The 13,082-nt window shown below is 47.1% G+C and overlaps 1 protein-coding gene across 1 annotated transcript in view; it reads right to left on the bottom strand.

Moving 5' to 3' along the window:
* The window catches only part of rbpjb (recombination signal binding protein for immunoglobulin kappa J region b), a 32,117-nt gene that overhangs the window by 9,022 nt on the left and 10,013 nt on the right, over positions 1 to 13,082 (bottom strand). Inside the window, 2 exon segments of the mRNA XM_076092696.1 lie at positions 208 to 303; positions 5,652 to 5,690. Coding sequence (XP_075948811.1) covers positions 208 to 303; positions 5,652 to 5,690 — 135 coding nt within the window.

Below are 13,082 nucleotides of genomic sequence, written 5' to 3'. Positions count from 1 at the left end.
AAAAGAGAAGATATAGTTGACTAGGGCTGCAGCCGCTTAGCACACACTTAGCTCCCGGGCATGAACTAGTCTGGCACAAACCCCCATTAAACAAGACGGAACATGTCAATTAATGAACTTCTGAGGTGCTGGATGGAGGATTTTGTTGTTTGGCTGCTGGCTATAGATTCATATTCAGCTGGGAGCTGCTCTTTATGTTTCACTCACCTTTTCTCATTGCCGTAGGATTTCTGTGCAACTTTTGCGTGCAGGATCATGACCGTTTGGTCACCTCGCTCCTTCAGGTAATTCCTCATCGCTTCTCTGCAACAGAGAGAGAGAGAGAGAGAGAGAGAGAGAGAGAGAGAGAGAGAGAGAGAGAGAGAGAGAGAGAGAGAGAGAGAGAGAGAGAGAGATGTTGGTTAACGAGCCACTTTGTGGTCCAGCCGATGAGGCGAAGTGATGGCGGGTGTGTTGAAACTTAAAGCTGAAGCGTACGGTTGGTGTGTTAGGGTTGAAACGCTTTAGTGTAAAAAAAAACAAAAAAAAAAAAACTAAGCGTGTGAAGTGTGTGATGAGAACATACAGAAACACACATTGCACACATTCAGTACACTCGCAACGACCTCTGGAAAGCCTCACAGCCGGCACAGTCTGCTCGCCAAAAACAATGCTATGTTCTCCCCCAGCTGGGTTTGTTGGAGAGGGGGGAGACGTAAATGACCGGCTCAGGGGGACAGTGAGGAGCCCGGGGGGGGGGGTAACGAGGGAAAAAGAAAACAAAAAAAACAACAGAGCTGAGCTCACCAGCAAAGACCCCCCCCCCCCACACACACACCTCCTTTACGTCGTTGTGATATTTGGGAGACCAGTAGAGCTTATGCTGTTGCTGAAAAGCAAGAGGTCAAAGATCAGGCTTGGATGCACGCATCGCACACACAACGCACGGACATCAACACAGCCCGGCCCGGCATCAGCGCACACACACACACACACACACACACACACACATGCACAGATGTCAGTGACACCGGACACGCCACTCAGACACACAGCTTTCCACTCTGCAACACGCAATAGTGGGCCGCACGCTCGGGTTAGACGAGGCTTTTGTTATTGAAAGCAAAAGGGGGCCCCTCACAGTGCGTGTGTGGGGGGGGGGTGCAGAGGAGTTGGAGGAAGGCCGAGAGGGATTTTGGTTTTATCCTTTCCATAATGGACGGGGAAGCGTTTCTATTCCTCACCTCACCGTGTGATGAGGCAATTATTTTTCGGTGTCGGAGCTGCAGTTTGAGTCTCGCGGCAGCACTTTGTTTTTTTTGTTTTTTTGCTCTGTTGTTATTTCAGTATTTTCTAAATCGCAGATTGCCAGCAACTGAAAATGATGGAGGTACAATCCTAGAATTCCAATCACTCGAGGCCGTTTTAACTGATCCGATGCAGCCCGATACCGTTTACACACCACATGGAGGAAATTATTCTATTTTCCTAAATCAAGCCAGGAGAAGAAAAAGAAGAAGAAGAAAAAAGGTTCACACAACTGGAGCCCTTTCAAAAGTCGAGGTTTGATTAAAAAGGTATCCGGCTTTTCCTCGTGTTTACATTAAGTGACATAAACCTTCCTCTGGGGCCGGAGCGAGCGGCACACTCACCACAGTGAACTCCGGGGACGATCGACGGTACGCAGAACACACAGCCCGAGCACCGGCTGATGTCGGGGGGCCCCCGCGGGGGCCACATGTCACCGGACACCTCGGAGGTTGCCTGTGACATCACAGATAAAACAACACACACACTGTGGTAGCGTGGTATGCAGCTTAACCACCCTGACACGGTTGTTTCTCAAGCAGCAGAAAAACGTTTTACCATGTTCCAGATTCCCAAATTTGAAGATTTGATGCTTTTTACATTTGACCGATGTGACAGTAAATTGGATATATTTCCCACAAGACAACATTTTACAGACCGAGAAAATAAATCCAGACAATAAGCAACAGATTCATGAATAACAAAAACTAAAATCAGCTCTACACGCAAACCATCCATCCCATTTACTCCCACGTCCTGCTGCTATGCGCTGTGAAAGCAAGTATTCAAAAGGCCAACGTGTGTGATCCAATCCTTACCTTGAACCAGCCACACACACCTCACGGCGCTTTAACCAACATCCCCTCATACGTTGCTGCACAGCTGTAAGACACCAGGATCTCACACCAGTGGTGCGCTGGTGTCGTGCGACGGCCCTGACTTGTGGTTAACACCGTTTCGCTGCTCGCTAAGCCGTTCCAGACCACTGCGGCTGGGGGGGGGGGGGGGGGGGGGGGGGACCTGTTCCCCGGGTCAAGACGGAAATGCTTTGCTATAAGCTCCTTCCCCTCACGACGTTTAGACTCTCTTCTAGTGGGGAAGCCGAGGTTTACAAAGACACCAAATATGTCAAAATGTGTAGAAAACGATGCTCGAACATATTTCCATCTGATGCAACGGTGCAGCCGTACAAATTACGGCATCTTGGCTTTGAATATTGCGAATAAAAGACAAGTTAAAGTAATTGAGGACAGTAATACAATAGAGAGAGAATGAGCGACAATGTCAAAAATAATTTCAGGCAACGACATATTATGAGACGAAGCGACAGTAAGAGAGCAAGATGGAGATTTGGTCTCTTTCTGAGAGCCGAAGATGGGAAGAAGAAGTGAGAGCGACGGTGACCAGCGCTCAACTTCCTATGCAAGAGTAGCGTGCAGACACACAACATGACAACAACTCAGATATTTGCATAAAAAGAATACCAACATGCATAGAAAGAAGCAATGCATCTAGGGAAAAAGAAAGCAGCCACTGCAATCCAATTTACTTGTTACAGTGACCTCACTAACAAGACACATGCACAGTTATTTAGGCCGAATATGTGACATGTAGGTTAAAAGGGAAGAGGGGCAGAGTCAACACAGGACACGAGTAAACAAGCACCAAGCGGCGGGTTCCATTTTTGTTAAATGTGCTAAAGGGCGTTCAGCAAACGCGAGAAAAAGAAGAGAAATTTGAAATACATGACAAGTGAGACAAAAATGTGCCAGACAGATTTACAAGAAGAGACACATATTCAACAGCCGGCACTACAGGGGGTCGGGCGAGTGTGTTTGCGCGCGTGTGTGTGTGTGTGTGTGTGTGTGTGAGGAGGGGCTAGGCTAAGCCAGGCTACAGATGCAGCAGAGCAGACGGGCATCTGTCCCGTGCATCTGCCACAGCGTCCACAGCGAAGCGGTGCCGTCACATGTGTGAACACACGCGCCGCGCACACACACACACACACACGCACACACACACACACACACACACACACACACACACACGCACGCATTGTGAAACAGCTCAATTAAGATGATCAGACCTGGAATCAGCGTGCGCCCTTGTGAATCACAAAGGGTAGATTACGCACATCCGTGGCGTGTCAGGCTTGGGTTGAGACGTCGGCAATCAGCCCGTTCGAGCGGCTCGGCCTCCTTTAAATCTATGAGCGAGGTGACCTACTGCGGACCAGTAGCCTGTTCAATGTTGGAGGTCTGACCTCCGGAGGGCCCTTGTGAGCCTAAAAACAACAGGATCTTGTACTAGATCTCAGCTGTGATAGTTTGAAAGTGTGTGCTGCCTAACGGTTCATCATTTTAATACGGTGGAAGCTTATTGGCAGAGCTTCGCCTGTTTTGTGAGCGAGAAAGTAAATTTAGATGTCAACCATTAGATCTCAATAAGAAGGAAATTATTATCGTACACGAGTGTGCGACTCCAGATCAAACGATAGCCTGGCACAAATTACCGGTCATCAGGGTTTTATTTTCGTCTGGATTTTGGCCTTTTTTTTCTCGACAAAGGAGTGGAGAACTAAAAGGGGCGACTATTGAGCGTTTCCATCTGAGGCGATGGATTCTGCAGAGCCGGCCCTTCCCCTGTTGTTTGGGAGAATAAGCCCTTTAAGGAGCGGCTCCCCGAACAGAGGAGGCAGCTTATCCAGCCTGTATGTTCACGAGTTGTGTCTGTTCGTGTGCAGATTTGTGCACGTGTGTCTCTGTGTGTGTGTGTGCGCGCTCGTTTCCAGTGTATGCGTGTCATGTATTGTATTTCCAGTCGAGTAGCCTTCCTGACAGGGCGGCCCTGCAGGACCCACGAGCTTGAGCCGCCCTAAAAAGCCCCCAGCAGGACGGTGCGCTGTTATAGCCGTCTGCGCTGCTGCCCGACGGAAAATCTCGGGGGCTGTTGTTGCTGCTGCGTGAAGTGGGTGCGAGTGAACATGCAGACAACAAGGACACCGAGCCAAATACAAAGAGGGAAACACAAAGAACCCGACACCCTGATACACAGGGGTACAAGCGCACACACACACACAATAAGGCTGTTTCAAGCCTTTCGGCTGCTGAGTACAGAGTGTTTTGTGTCCGTCGTATATCTGGCCATCGGAACCATCTGACAAATGGAAGGGCCCGTAGAAGCCAGCGGACTGGCAGCACATGAAGGGGGGGGGGGGGGGGCCCACATCAAAAGGTGCTGCCTCCCCCCCCCCTTTTTTTTTTTTTCAAAAACCATACTCGGCTGTTCCGGGCTGTGTGCAACCCTTCGTTTTTCCCTGCTGAGTGCCACGCGCAAACAACGAGCACGCAAGCAAACCCCATGCCCAGTAACAAAGAGAAACACCAACCAGCAAACACACACACACACACACACACACACACACACACACACACACACACACACACACACACACACACACACACACACACACACACACACACACACACACACACACACACACACACACACACACACACACACACACACACACACACACACACACACACACACACACACACACGTCCAGAAGCAAGCCACAACATCCATCAACATTGTGTGTTCATCCAAATGACTTGGAACAAACATAAGAGGAACGGGATAATCAGAAACGTGCCGCGCTGCAAGTAGAAGCTGCGCTGGACGCGGCACACGGTGCACACAGAGTCCAAAGCGTTCGACTGAAAAGATGAATTATTGCTTTTCTGGCTTTGTTGTCCTACAGAACACGGGGTTCAGTTTAAAACGTGCATTTCGAAGTGCTGTCTGAGAGAGTCAAAAACTACAGCGATCAAACTAATAAACAATCAACGGCGGAACAAAATAAATGATGTAATACAGGAGGGGGTCAACAGATAACAGCTGTGCAATTACCGACGATCGGGCCGGAATCACACAAAGTAAAACATGTGATGCTGTTGCTTCGGGGAGTTGCTGTTTGGTTTGCTGTTGTTATTGTGGCAACAACACGCAGCTCCAACTTAATGTGCACCACCATCAGAGAGGAGCTCATCTCTGCCTCAACAACCAATAGTTGGATAACAGTGAATTTCATGCTATCGCTTGTTTCCCAAAATAAGCACATGAACTTCTGTGTGTTGCACGAATCCAATCCGATGACCCTCCAACGATTATGTAAAGAAGTACAACGAGAAAGTACAACTTTCCACAGCCTAGTTCTGTGCTACTCTGATTACAACACTAACATTCAACTGCTTTTGAAGGATTCTCAAACATCTAAACCATGTAGAGTGAGGATACGTAGTGTACACACAGGTAGACATACAAATACCACTATGACAGCACACACACACACACACGCTCACCTTGTTAGGCGCAGTGGCTGAGGGCGCTCCCCGAACTTCCTGCAAAGACACAAAGTGAGAACACAACATGAGTGGGCTGGTTATCAACCACAAACACACACACACACACACAGAGTAAACACTGCATTACACAACGGCGCACGTATACACACAAAAGTACACACACACACACAAACACACACACGCTTGTCACTGTGGCCTTGAGCGTGGAGTGACAGGACGTGTCCGGCGCCAGCAGGCGTACAGACAGCGATCTTTATTCTTAAAAACATGTTGTGCGTCAACACAAAATGCTTATTGTTGTTTTTAAGTCCCAGACGGCCGTCAGCGCATGAAAGCCAACAATAAAAAGGCGCGGACGGCTTGAGATCACAGTGATACACACACTTATCTCGGTTATCTAGGTTTAATAATAAGTCATAGATGTGTGTGTGTGTGTGTGTGTGTGTGTGTGTGTGGGGGGGGGGGGGGGGGGGAATACAGGACCTAAGTGTTTGACCGTATGGTACTAAATCCATCAACTTAAATATTAGTAGATGAGAACTTAAAGCCCTGGCCCAAAAAGACGTTTTGGAAACCCACGATTCAGCAGTTTTCTCCATCAGTCTGCGGCCTGGCCACGGCGCACAGCTACCCCACATGAAACAGGAAACAGCTCAACTCTCTGCTCAGTATTTAAAAAGCTGCAACGAGGCCCCAGACCAGCTAAAGAAAGTCACGGGGCGGTATCTACGTCACGTAAAAGTCAGACTTGGGAGGATCACGCACGCATTACAGCTCGTTTCGTACGTTTAAACTTTCCCCTTGATCCTGGATGTCGTATGCAAGTCTCCGTGACGGCATCACATACCCTCACTCGTTACAAAGACGGTCGACTTTTACTTAACCTGTGATTGAGTCACAGCTGGAAACGCGCAGTCATAGATCGCATGTAGCAAGGAAACCACTTCCAACCACATGTAGGGCCGTCGACTTGCAACATCGCACCGCTGAGGATGATGTGTACAACCTGTGATACAACATTTGCATTTAAACAGCCAGGTTGCAGCCGGCAGCATGAATGTAGTACGCATGAAGAAGAAGCCGGAGAGCCGGAGAGCGTCCCATGTAGTCTGAAGTACAGCTGCTGAATCAAACATCAGGGGCGGTTAAATAAAACAATATATATATATATGAAAAAGCCAAATATGATCATAATATCAGAACATGTAGACTTCACGGGCTTTTAACTTTCTCAATATAAAGAAGATGCATACTTCTGCACACTTAGCTCTGCTATTTTTACATTTAATGTAAAAAAAAAAGAAATAAATAAATAAATCGCTCAATGCAAGAATCGAGAACAAATTCTTGAATTTGAATAAAAAATGGGGCCGCAAGTAACACTCATTGTCATCGTTGACTCATTTGTTGAGTAATCCGTTGAAGTAGAAAATGACTGTCGTAATCACCCACAGACCAAGGTGACATCATCAAATGTCTTCTCCAAAAAATCCCAAAGATTCAGAGAAATATCGTGTGTGACAAAAAAAAACTAACATCAAATCCTCACATTCGAGTCAAAAATGACAAAAGTGATTATTCCAATTCTCGAAACAGTTGCAGAGCTATTTCCCGTCAATCCCATTCAAACATGCTCATTTGCATAATCTACATTCTTGAGCACCACTGTAATGTTCCTTTAGTGCACAAAGCTTTGTAGTAAACTGCAAATAACGGCAAAATACTTGTTTTTATTCATGTTTTCTCTGCCTTAATTGTTGCAGCAACGCACCGCCGTTCAGGGATAAGTTTGCAACAAAGGCATCGATCCTAAAAACCTCGTTACTCATCGACTCATCGGCCTGTGAAGGCTTTACAGTAACACGCATGCTCATGGCACAAAGAGGAGCTACACGGACATGTATGCGGCAGATGGAGGAGACTGTACAGAGGGTGTGTGTGTGTGTGTGTGTGTGTGTGTCTACAAGACGGACACAAGAGTCAAGAGTGAGTCAGATTTTTCTCCTTGTGTCGGATGTGGTAGCCTTTGCATGCTGCTGATAAGTATGTCAATACATCTCACGAGCCATCAATAAACACACAGATAATGTGTCACTTGAAGTGAAGAAAGAAGAAGAAGAAGAAGAAGAAGAAGAAGCACATACGGGGATGAAAATAGCACAGAGAAAGCAGCAAAGATGGGGATGAAGGGCTGGAGAGAAAAGCGAAAGCATGATTGGTGCCAGAGCCAGAAGGAGGGAGTTGGAGGTGGAATAATTAGAAAGGAGGGCGATCAATAAGGTTCCCACAGTGAAACACGGACGCCTCTACCGGCTAATGGATTCCAGACGGCTCTCTCTCTCTTCTCCCTCCCCTCTAAACCCCCCCCCCCCCCCTCCCCTGCAAAACAGGGAGCGATAGAAGGGAAGGATACTGCGGGTAAAAGTGTTGGGTTGAGATTAAAGGCGAGGCCAGAAGAAGTGGAGAGAAGAGGAAGAATGGGAGCTACGCGCAGATGAAGTGCGAGGATTTCAGGGGCGGATAACATGAAACGGTCACGGCTGCATTTACTCCAAACATTGTGAAACATCCAACATAACAGAGCCATTAGGGATGCACAATGGTTGTGTTTTGTGATGCTTTAATGTGTATTAACGGTGTGTACCAGTCAGACCGGCTCTACTCTGAAGAAGTGATGTGTAATAAGGCCAATAAGCTCGTAAGTGTTGAGGTTTGCAAGTTCTGTGAAAAAACAACAAAAAAAAACAGTGTTTAGTGTCACCTCCTCGAGTTTACTTGAACACACTCGCTCACACAAAACACCAACAAGAAAAGAGGAGCAAACACAGGAAACCACAGAAGGTAGAGTTGCAAAGGCAAAAGACGCCGACTGTTGCATCTGCAACAGGCCGGCTCGACTCCGAAGTGACATGCACGGTGGCAAAGTTTAAGAAAGTTCAAGCGCGGCAAAAGCTCAGACCGTCATTCAATATCTAACCGACTCAAAATGACGAATTTTAATCTCGCTTTTTTTTTCGTCTCTCTGCAGATGAAGCCCTGGGACGTGAGCTGCAGCAAACCAAAGCGCGGCCGACTGTGAGAACTAAAAGTGACGTTTATTGCCTCGAACAGACACAGAAACACCCTCAGAGCAGGCCGGAGGTCAACGGAGGGAAAAGGAAGCACAGCGAGGAGAGACGAGGGGCTTCGTCTGCTCTCCATCCGTCATCACTACTCTCCTTTCCTTCCTTCCTCCTCCTCACCTCCTGCTTACTCTCACTGATTCCACTGGATTAAATCTGCTGACGGTGACTATTGAGAGCGTCCAGTAAATGGCCTAAAATGAACAAGCGCCATGCAAAACAAATGGAAACGTCGTCCAACATTGCCGTCCACTGCTCTTTCTGAAATGTATCTCAGAAGCATGTTTTGTGAGTCGGTTGAAGTCATCCAAAAACAGAACATGGGGGGGGAAGTAATAACTATGAAAGTGGATCATGTCTAACCACCAACATACTCCAGCATCCTTGTTGAAGCTCAACCAGCTCGCATGCAGACGGACACTTCCCCCATCACGTTACAAAGACTTGTGAACCATCAGTGCTTCTCTGAGCCCCGTAATGAGGTCTCTTTGCTTTGCCGTTATCCTATTAGGAACCCGATAGGCCCATTAAGCAGCTTAGCCAACTTGCTGGTAGCTTAGCCTGGCACGGTTACTGGTGGGTACGTGTGCCAGGGCCGGCGGACTGGTTCGAGACGGGACAAAACAGTTGCTCCAGTTACAGTAGATGTGAAACAGGACGTCCGGACTCTTCTGGCCTTTCCACCGGGAAGTGAGAGTGAGGTCACCGTTGGCTGACTGAGGCTGACACAACGCGACCATTGTGGATATGTGTATCGCGGTACTTTTATACACGTTTTTGGAGTTTTAAGTGAAACAATAATACAGATGATAGTTTTTCCCACAAAGCTGCAAAGACGTCTTTGTGTTTCTTTATCCCAACATTTACATGTTTTGTATCACTTTTATATTTTCTGTTCTCTTAAAACAAAGACGAACTGACAAAAGAAAAGATTTCAAACTTTAGAGCGTTAGCTATTGGTCGAAAGAACAAAAAATAGAAATCAGAGGAGTGGAACGTGGACGTAACACCCGCTCGCTCCCGTCACGTTGTCCAACAGGCTCCCGTCACTCCGTTTGTTCGCCTGAACGCACACGTTAACCGGAGACAGTGAAGGCAGCATCCTTCTCAGTGTAAAAAGTTTAACAGCCAGCTATTTACCGCGCAGATGCAACCTTCTACTTTACAGTGACGGATTACACTCACGACCACTATTCTTCATGCTGTTTGGAACTAAACGGCAGCCTGAGTGCAGCAGAAGAAGTGATAAAAGAGCCTCCGGCCTGCCAACAACAATATTCTATTCTAATGCTTTATGGTATTATTGGAGGTATGAGGGTTTTAAAATGTTAAAATATAGGCTACCTAACATCGTGTCACTTCATACAGGTATGGTCTTTCTGCAAAAACAGTCCAAAAAATGTGTTGTAATTATTATCAATTCCCAAAGCATTATTTGCTAATATAAATAGTTTATTTTGCCTAATTACTCCCTAAAATATATATTTTTTTCATTTTGGCTGCTTTAGAGTAAACACACAGATGTCCACAAATATGCAGACTGTCAGATTGACATTTGAAATTTCTCAAAAAGTCTGAACACAAGAGCAGCCGGAGGGTGACAGACCGTATTTCTGTGGTAACTTATTAAACCTCCACACCTCTAACCAGCAGCAGATACGACTCCGAGACAGAGTGAAACTCCACACCAAGACCTTCCCTCAGGCCTCTTTCACAGAGCGCACACACACACACACACACACACACACACACGCGCAACCGCAAACACTTAAGTCATAGCGAGCATCTCTTAAGAGGAAGAAAAATAGATGTTTGTCAAATCCGAACCAGAGCAGATACGCAGTCATCTAGAAATCAGAGGAGAGTTCACGCAGTGATCAGGATTCACAAACATTCCCCTTCTCAAAGCAACATTGTCTTTTTTCCAGATATGCGATACGTCGATAAAGTTTTCACTTCAGAACTCGCACGCGGCGACCGTTACTTCTCCATCTCGCAGCACAACTCTGCTTTCAGACTGAAATGCCACAACCTACGAGCGCTACGAGAAAAGACCAGAATAAAAACGTGACAAACTAGCTAACATTAAATTAGATGCACCTCTGTCTTTTTAGAAGTGTCTTCCAGCTAAAATACACGATGCAAGTACCTCTGCAACGCACCGATACATCGGCGTTGGAATAAAATGAACGTCTGCGTGGAGCGTGGAGGGAGAACTCGAGGGGCTCTCCCTCCCATCGCTCTCTGACAGGCGGCGTGACACGTGAGGTGTATCGGTGACAGAGAAGGATGGCGGTTGCTATGAATAGAGCGCCGACCACCCACCCACCTCCCTCGACGCTAGCGCACGTCAACGCGTGCACACGTGACGGGGGGGTTGATTGGGAGTGTGTGAAGCCCGGCCCCGCCGCTCGTACGGGGATGTGTTTGACAGCTGTGACTGACAGTCCAAATACACACACACACACACACACACACACACATACACCAACACACACACACGAAGGCTCAGAAGAGACTGAAATACACACACACACACTCTGACATGTCCTTGGCACCAGACTTCTGAACACAAAGTGCACAAATACAAGGTGCACGAAGTTGAGTTTTCAGTGCCGCCGCAAACTTTTTTTTAATGGTGGCGCTTGTGCAGTAGGGGCAAAACAATATGGCCGGATTAATATCAGGAGGCAATATCAGCTTTGAGAAGCAATATTCTATAGTCTGAGCTATATTACCGAGAACTATAAATCTGCAAAGCTATGGAGCGACCTGACGGAGGAGCATAAATCCCCCGTCACTAAACACTCTACTAAACCCTCCTCTTTGTGGGAACTGGGAGACATCACGCAGGAAACTATTTGTTCCCCTCACAGGAATTGAGGCAGCGCAACACCAAAATGTGCAGTGACTGGGCTTTTCTGTGTTTTGCTCGAGCATATACGGGACTTCTACCGAACACAAATACGTTTCATCGGTTAAAAGCTAAACTCTGGGGGTGCGATTAGAACAGTTGACACCTTTGGCCCGAGCACTTTCGTGTGTTGTCTTCATTTTCAGATAGCCAAACACACACGTCTATCTTTTGTAGACCGGGTGCTTCCCAGGGGGAGAAACTAACTCAGCCCACAGACGGCAGACGCCATCACTCATGCGCTCAAGGGGGGGTTTAGGGTGTGACCTCTGAGGTCAACTGGCAGGCAGCGTGTGCACGAGGATGAGGCCTGAAACACATTACACTCGTCGCACAGAGGCGGGTCTGCCCTCCGACAGAGCTGATGTTAGTATTTAGGTGTTAAAATGCACTTTCAGTTAAATATAAAACGGGATTCTTCTGATGACAAGAAACTCAGATAAATGTTTTTTTTACAGCTATTCATCAGAAATGCCATTTATTTTTTTATAGTTTGATTAAAATGTACTTTTATTATAACAATAAGATGTCATAATATAAAATGTGCTGGATTTGGGGGACTGTAAGCTTCAATCTGCACTTAATTAAACCGTTCTTTCAGACGTCGGTCCCACCGACACACCGGGGTGAGTCGACTCTGACACAGGCCCTGTGTGTGAACATGAGACACTATCTGTGTATATGGATGTGCGTTACCACACACACACACACTCTGCACACACAGGGCTCCGGGACATTGCACACAAACAGCAGTGTGAGGGGGGGGGGGGGGGAAGAGGAGGGAAGGGAAGAGGGATTCGGCCTATAAAAAGGTGTCTGGTTTCCCCGCCTGAGGGGCTGATAGTAGATATCACAACTCCTCCGAGTGGCCGTACACCTCATTGTCAACACGGCGCTCCCTCGCAGCCGCCACGACACCAAATATATGAACTCTGCTCCGACCGTACAGCTGAAAACAAGGTGCTTGTACACAGAGTTACCGAGGAAGACTTAGTTTCAATGGCGGATTCCTTTCAATGGCAGGATGTATCGGTATATGTAAATAATAGAGGAAAAAGTAAAGTAGGTGTATTTCTTTAAGAAAAAAAGATGGCAGTCTAGCAAGTGATGGGTGTTAGGAGGCATTCGTGTTGACGAGTGAGTGAGGGAGGAAACAGCCTAAACTGACACCCGTCAACAAGCTTACCGATATCAACCAGACACAATAAGTAGAGCGGCATTATGGGCCCGAGTTGCCAGGCAAACCCGTTATAGAGCTTTATAGAAAAGACTCCAACTCGTGCCTGCGAGATATATTTAGAGAAGGCCCGCAAAAAAAACAAAAAAAAAACAGCAGTGTTCGAAAGACAAGAACAGGCTGAGATTGAGACACTGTGCTCCTTGTTGCAGTTA

This window comes from Anarhichas minor, unplaced genomic scaffold, assembly GCF_050575085.1.
Source record: "Anarhichas minor isolate MPS153535 unplaced genomic scaffold, ASM5057508v1 ptg000016l, whole genome shotgun sequence".
Lineage (NCBI taxonomy): Eukaryota > Metazoa > Chordata > Actinopteri > Perciformes > Anarhichadidae > Anarhichas > Anarhichas minor.
The sequence above is the reverse complement of the archived record's forward strand: the minus strand, read 5'-3'. Positions and strand labels throughout refer to the sequence as shown.